At 39.5% G+C, this 7,851-nt stretch overlaps 1 protein-coding gene across 1 annotated transcript in view; it reads right to left on the bottom strand.

Moving 5' to 3' along the window:
- Nucleotides 1-537: 537 nt before the first annotated feature.
- LOC106883803 (eyes absent homolog 1-like) overlaps nucleotides 538-7,851 on the bottom strand; it is a 76,051-nt gene continuing 68,737 nt past the window's right edge. Inside the window, exons 9-13 of the mRNA XM_052975954.1 lie at nucleotides 7,672-7,761; nucleotides 5,705-5,763; nucleotides 2,246-2,406; nucleotides 1,725-1,839; nucleotides 538-682 (exon numbers count right to left, since the gene is read on the bottom strand). Of these exons, the coding sequence (XP_052831914.1) occupies nucleotides 553-682; nucleotides 1,725-1,839; nucleotides 2,246-2,406; nucleotides 5,705-5,763; nucleotides 7,672-7,761 (555 nt within the window). The 3' untranslated portion in view covers nucleotides 538-552. The remainder of the gene's footprint in view (nucleotides 683-1,724; nucleotides 1,840-2,245; nucleotides 2,407-5,704; nucleotides 5,764-7,671; nucleotides 7,762-7,851) is intronic.

Genomic DNA, 7,851 nt, shown 5'->3' with positions numbered 1-7,851 from the left:
AAAGATGGATGAAATGCTGCTAAGCATTTTGCGGGGCCCGTAATCAATTCTGCCAGCTCAGCACCTTATACACATCATCATCATCATCATCATCGTTTAGCGTCCACTATCCATGCTGGCATGGGTTGGACAATTTGACATGGAGCTGGCTAGCAGGGGGCTGTCCAGACTTCAATTGTCCGCTTTGGCATGGTTTCTATGGCTGGATGCCCTTCCTAGTGCCAACCACTTTACAGAGTGAGCTGAGTGCTTTTTATGTACCGCGGGCATGGGTCTATTTTCGTAGCACCAACATAGGTGCATTTATGTCGCAATGGCACAGGTGTGTTTATGCAGTACCAGCACAGGTACGCTTACATAGCAGGTGTGTTTATGTAGCACCAGCATGGATGCGTTAATGCGGTACCAGCATATGCCTTATACACATATGAAGAAAGAGGAGAGAATGACATTCAAACAAACAAATATAGCTATGAACACAGAGACAGACAAAACAAACATGTATGCTGCACATAGAAAGAGAGAGAGAGAGAGAGGTGGAAAGAAATGAGTTTACCAACCTATTTTTGTTGCACTGTATATGTTTTCAATTGAGAAAACTCCTCCCAGACCATAAAGCAACACTTTAGCTAATGCAGGCACAAGCTGAGTAGTTGTCACTAACACATTTACACAGTTAGATCTGAAAAGATTTAAAAAAATAAATAAATAAATGTGTGTCATATGATAGGCTTTTGAACAATCTCCATCTATCAAATATTCGCATATACCAAATCTTCCAGCATACCAGCTGAATTTTTCAAACAGATCTTCAGTTAAAAAGAAGGGGGTAGGTTGACCTATACACCAAAACGTCTTTGGAGGACCAAAAATTCCATGTGAAATGTGGCAGGATTTGGAAAGATAGTGACAATGTTTGAATGTTTACACCTCAATACTACATTGATTTGTGTGCCAAAAACTACTGTATGTATCTATGCATGAGCCAACAAAGGAAAAACTTCTACATGGCATTTCAACCTGTTAGAAATAGCAGCTGAATTTCTTTCAAATTGCACCCTTCTTGTCTTATGTATGCACATACCATATTTTCTGGCTTATGTGAAATATTTTCAGATAAAAATTGGTAGGTCAACTTATACACCAGGACAACTTAGAGACGACAGCTGCAAGGAAAGCAAAAGTCCCATTGGATCCCAACTCTGCTTGTAGATGCCCCATTATACCAACAGATTTTATGCCGAAACAGGCCTAAAAAGCAACCTCAGGACCCACAAAATGTAAAGCTGACAACCCAGATATTTTCAGTGACATGGAGGACACATCTAATATATATAAATATAAGGGATTAATTCCTTATGTTGTGGCATGTATTGCATAACATTGTAAGATATGGAATAAATTGTTTGTTTACAGAAACAAGTGTTACATCAATTTCACGTCCCTCCATTCTACATTTAAATTATTACTTTTACATACATATATCATCATTATTTAATGTTCACTTTTCCATATGGTATTGGTTGGATGGTTTGAATGATGACTGGCAAGCCAGGAGGCTGTACTAGGCTCCAATCTGATCTGGCAAGGTTTCTACAGCTGGATGCCCTTCCTAATGCCAACCATTCTGGGAGTGTAGTGGGTGCTTTTTACATGCCACTGGCACGAGGGCCAGTCAGGCAGCACTGGCACATATATATATATCATATATATTGCATACGTACCTGGTGTTGATTATGTTGAGAGATTTCAATGCCATTGTTAGCCAACTGTCTGTGATGTTTTCAATTTCTTGCCTCAATTGAAGCCACTGTTCCCGTTTCTGCGGACCTAATAAACCTGGAATTCAACAAAAATGACAAGATGCATTAATGTGCAAAAACAAATACGTAAAAGTGTGTATGTGTGTGTGTGTGTAGTCATTGGACTGTGGCCATGGGATTTGAAATCAGAACAAAAGATTGTAAGCTTAATAATAATAATAATAATAATAATAATAATAATAATCCTTTCTACTATAGGCACAAGGCCTGAAATTTTGGAGGAGGGGGTCAGTCGATTACATCGACCTCAGCGGAATTTGAACTCAGAATGTAAAGACAGGTGAAATACCGCTTATTTCTAACCCCAAATACCTTGTTCTTGATGTTGTTCCCCTTTTTTTTTATCCTTAAATGTCTAACTATCATTTCTATCAGTAACTTCAAAATAAAATCATAACAGATCCAAAATGACAAATACCAACCTCCTACATTATTTCTGTAACTATTGTATATCTCCTTTATCCGTCGGTACCGAAAGGCGAGCTTCCGCATCCAGTCGACTCCTCCGCGAACACCAGTGGCTATACACAGATTTGCATTGGTGGTGGCTGCATGGAAACCATCAGTCGCAAAGTTATATGAACTGGAAATATAAAAGAAAAAAAAAAAAAAGAGTGGTGAATAAGAAAAACAATAAAACAATTAAACCATCATCTTTGTCTTTATCATCAATGTGTTAATGTCCACTTTTCCATGCTTGCATGGGTCAGACAGAGTTTTCTTGAGATGGATTTCCTACAGCCGGATGCTCTTCCTGCCACCAACCCATACCAGTTTCTTATTTCTTTACTACTCACAAGGGGCTAAACACAGAGGGGACAAACAAGGACAGACAAACGGATTAAGTAGATTATATCAACCCCAGTGCATAACTGGTACTTATTTAGTCGACCCTGAAAGGATGAAAGGCAAGGTTGACCTCGGTGGAATTTGAACTCGGACCGTAGTGGCAGACGAAATACTACTAAGCATTTCGCCTGGTGTGCTAACGGTTCTGATTAAGGTTACTATTCCCCTGTAATGAGATACATTACGATGGAAGATTGGAAATGAAGGACACCATTTGCAGGACAGTCACATTCGTTTACAATTATCACACAATGTGAAGGCAAGGAGACAGCGACACACGTACACACACAAACAAGCATACAACAGGCTTCTTTCAGTTTCTGTCTACCAGACCCACTCACAAAGTTTTGGTAAACACTTGTCTAAGTTACCACACAGCGGGACTGAAACCAGACTGTGTGTGGTTGGGAAACAAACGTCTAACCACACAGCCACAACAACACCTATGCCTATGTATGCATGGTCATCATCATTTAATGTGTGTTGTCCATGAGTTGGATGGTTTGACCAAGGCTTGCAAGCTGGAAGGCTGCACCAGACTCCAGTCTGATTTGACATGGTTTCTACGGCTGGATGCCCTTCTTAATGCCAACCACTCGTGCTTTTACGTGCCACCGGCATGGGTGCCATTTGTGTGACACCAGTATCTGCCATGACTGTGATTTTACTTGGCTTGACGGGTCATCTACCCAAGCGTGGCATAATACCAAAGGTCTTGGTCATTCATCATTGTCTCTGTGAGGCCCAACACTTGAAAGGTGCTTTTCATGGGTCATGGCTACCATGCCTCTGTAAGGCCCAATGCTTGAAAGGTACTTTTTATGTGCCAGTTTTGTGACACCAACATCGGCCATGACTACGATTTCATTTGGTTTGACAGGTTTTCTCAAGCACAGCATATTGCCAAAGGTCTTGGTCACTAGTCATTGCCTCTGTGAGGCCCACAGTTTGAAAATTAATAGATAGAGATATATTTATATACACACACATACATTATTTATATATATATGACAGGCTTCTTCCACTTTCTATCTACAAACTCCACTTAAGGCTTTGGTGAGCCCATGGTTGTAACAGGAGACACTTGTCTAAGTTGCAACACAGTGAGACTGAACCCAGAACCACATGGTTGGGAAGGAAGCTTCTTTCCACATAGCCAACATCCTGGTTGTAAAATACTGCCTCAAAGAAGGATCCACCTAACTCATGCCAGCATGGAAAAAAAACAAAAACAAACATAAAACTAATGAATGAACACACACACACACACACACACAAAGGCATACATAATAACATCACAAAACCACCCCCATAGCACACAACCATTTCACTCCATACCAACACACACAGATGACTTATTGTTCATCAATGAGAGAGGCCAGATAGTATTGTCAACCTGCAGTGACAAGTGATTAGATCCTCGTCATAATAGATAGACAAGGTGGCTGCTGGTAGCATTTAAGTAGAGTATTATTACATCGCTTTATTCAATCCACTCCTCTCTGGCATTTTTCACATACTGAGAGCTCTGGAGTAGCCAGTTCCCCCCCTTGCTGCACCCTGTCTGGGTCATGGTCAACAACACTCAACACAGCTTACTTGTGCCTTACACAATCTGGGACCTTGGTTCATTCATTGGATCCCATTAATTCTTGAATTCCATACAAAATTATCTTAACCCAAAAGCCTAAGTCTGTAAAGTAAAGAAACATCTTTTCTTCCATCTCAAAACACCTAGTCAACTGGTGATGATGATGATGATGAAAATAATAATAATAATAATAATAATAATTATTATTATTATTATGTCTTTATTGCCCACAGGGGCGCTAAACATAGAGGGAACAAACAAGGACAGACAAAGGGATTAAGTCGATTACATTGACCCATACCCCCAAGGGCTATGGGGTTTGGTCTATCTATATTAACAACCAAGTCCTTGCTTAGTACTTTATTTTAACAACCACCCCACCCACAGAAAAGATGAAAGGCAAAGTTAATCGCGGTGCTTATTACGAACTTTATCGGTAGTAAGCAGATTATTAAACCTTATCAACTGATTAAGCGTTTTTACAATCTATTACCAATAATATTATTACTAGTTATTTATTAACAGTTTATTAATTATAAATTTCTTAATACTTTTTATCCTAATAAGTATACTGCTTATAAGTTAATCACTAACAAGTGTATTTAACAATAAGTCAAATTACAAAGAAAATTTATTACTAATTAATTTTTATTGCTCGAATATTTATTAATTAATAATAAACTTCAATGTTAATAAGCTTGTTATTACTAAGCTTCTAAACCATATAATAATCCTTTCTACTAAAAGCACAAGGCCCGAAATTTGGGATGGGATGGGTGGGGTTAGTCAATTACATCAGATTCAGTGTGTAATTGGTAATTATTTCCTAACCCTGAAAGGATGAAAGGAAAATTTGACTTCGGCAGGATTTGAACTTAGAACGTCAGGACGGATGAAACGTGGCTAAGCATTCTGCCTGATGTGCTAATATAATACGATATGTGAAAGAGCATGGTAAGTGGTTAGCGGGTTGCATCCACACTCACAAGATCGTGGGTTTATGATATAAAGGTATATGTGATAATGTGTGAAGTAGATGCGGTGACAGATATGGGATGGCTTGGGTTATGTGATTAAACTGCATCCAGCAGCATTGATCTGGTTTGGCAGTTCCAAGGTTTTGAGGCATGTTGAACCACCTCTTACCCACTACAGCCCCCCCCCCCAGTTCTAATCTGACCTGGTGTTGTAGCTAGCACCTCTCAGGGTCCAGAGAGCAAGATGAGGCAAGTAAGACATCTTGGTTATCCCCTGCATCTGTCTCCATCTCTAGTTGTCGTCTTGATCCGTTTCTTGCTACTGGGTTGAAGAATTCACAGACAAGAAAATGGGGTTGATGAGAACAGTGAAGGAAAGTCATCAGTGATCTTTGCTTGAAAGGGAACAAAGGGGTTCCACAGGAAGCAGGGGACTTAATTGAATAAGTAAAAGCGGTTCTTACCTAAGGTCCTGTCCATTATCATCAGATGACACATCGTCTATATGAACTTGATCACATTCCTGTAATAACAATAAGACAATACGGCTCAAATTATTATTGGCAATGACAACAACAAAATTTAATGGCATTTTAAATATAAAAGGGCCCAATATATCAAGAGGGGTTCAATAGTTTTTTAAATGTATTCTATTGGATTTCAAAAAGATTTAAACAAATAAGGCAGTGCTCCAGTATGGCCACAGTCTAATGACTGAAACAGGTAAAAAACAAAAAGAACTACAAATTCATTTATTTGCTTGCTGCAAATATGTTTTTAAAAATTTTAATGCCAAGCTTTATAAAAGCATCTCCGAGTTAACAGGGCCTTTGTTGTCTGAGGCCCCTGGATTTATATCTTGTCTATATTGGCCTATATATTAAATCTGGCCCTTATCTCACCTCAGCTTTGTAGAGTGACAATAAATTTTATTTGTGCCATGGTAAGAGATTTTAAAATGCACCCTGGGTTTCTGTGTGTGTGTATGTGTATATATGTGTATGTGTGTATACATAAGTATATATATATCCTTCTTAATGTTTATATGTATGTATATATACACATATACACACAATATTTAAATATTTACAGGCGTAGGCATGGCTGTGTGGTAAGAAGTTTACTTCTGAACCAAATGGTTCTCAGTTCAATCCCACTGCACAGCACTTTAGTGTCTTCTGCTATAGTCGTGGGCCGACCAAAGGCTTACGAGTGGATTTGGTAGATGGAAACTGTGCGTGTGTGCGCATATTACTGCATCTTCTTATCTGACACTTGTGCACTGTGTCACAGCTGCAAATGAAAGTCACTGGCATACAAGTGGTGTCTTCCATTTTGAATCTTCTGTGAAGAACATGTCTGGCTAATGGGGAAATATTACCTTATTTGGAAAGAGGTGAGGGTTGGTGACAGGAAAGGTATCTGGCTATAAAAAAAATCCACCTCAACGAATTCTATCCAATCCATGCAAGCATGGAAAAGTGGACATTAAAGTGATGATGAAGTAATTTATGCACACAAGATAAGGTGTTCTGGAAAAGCTTACTGTGCCTCTGTCTGTCATTAAGGACCATGGCTGGACCCTAGTTGTCCAATCCATAGGCACAGTGTCTATTCGTCCAGTATGGAGTGTTTGATAGGATCCAAACCTGGGCATGGGACAAGTTGCTGCCAATGCAGTATATCCCCTTCTCAGCATCACTGAAGGATCCACAGAAACAGCATGGCACAAGTTACTCATAACAAGGTTGTAGACAATGTCTAACTGCCTTAGGGGTTCCAACACATGGTAGTTCCTTGGGGTCTGCTCCTTAAGAAGGCTTGTTGCTTAGTGGCCAGGGTATTCAACTCACAGTTGCAAAGCTGCGAGGTCAATTCCTGGTGGTGTGTCGATTCCTTAAGCAAGACACTTTATTTCTCGTTGCTCCAGTCCACTCAGCTGGCAAAAACGAGTAGTACACCTGTAATTCAAAGGGTCAGCCTTGTCACATTGTGTCATGCTGAATCTCCCAGAGAACTATATATGTCTGTGGAGCACTCAGCCACTTGCATGTTAATTTCATGAGCAGGCTGTTCTAGTTGACTGGGTCAACTGGAACACTTGTTATAACTGACAGAGAGCCAGGTCCAATCCTCAAGCTTTTCCCAAGAACAAGACATGACCACAAAGCAGCATAAAGCAGTTTCAAATCATAGCTTTCTTTTGGACCACAAGGCAGTTTCACTTTTGTAGTTTTCTTTCTCCTACTGGAAAAAAGTTACAAAGAATTGAAGGCAGTTAAATTAGTTTTTCTTTCTTTCCTGGTTTTTAAAGCCTTTTGGTTGCTGATGTGAGTGTGAGAAAGGCCCTTAACGTGTGTAAATATGGGGTAAAGTGAGAGAAAGTAAGTACACAGAAGGGGAAAATGGAATAAGTAGGGTTTGAACTTACTTCTAAATCATTGAAGAATAAGTGAGTATCTGCCAAGTTGAATATCATTTCCTCCATTCTTAATCCTAAAGACACAGAGCTGGGAGGATCCTGCAAAGTAAAAGAGAATTAGCATTAGAAATATAAAAGAAATCATTGCTGCTGGAAAGGGTTAAATCAAACAGTACGTCCATGATGTGC

Source organism: Octopus bimaculoides, chromosome 23 (genome assembly GCF_001194135.2).
Source record: "Octopus bimaculoides isolate UCB-OBI-ISO-001 chromosome 23, ASM119413v2, whole genome shotgun sequence".
NCBI classification, from domain to species: Eukaryota; Metazoa; Mollusca; class Cephalopoda; order Octopoda; family Octopodidae; genus Octopus; species Octopus bimaculoides.
Note: the sequence above shows the minus strand (reverse complement) of the source record. Positions and strands in the feature narration are given on the sequence as shown.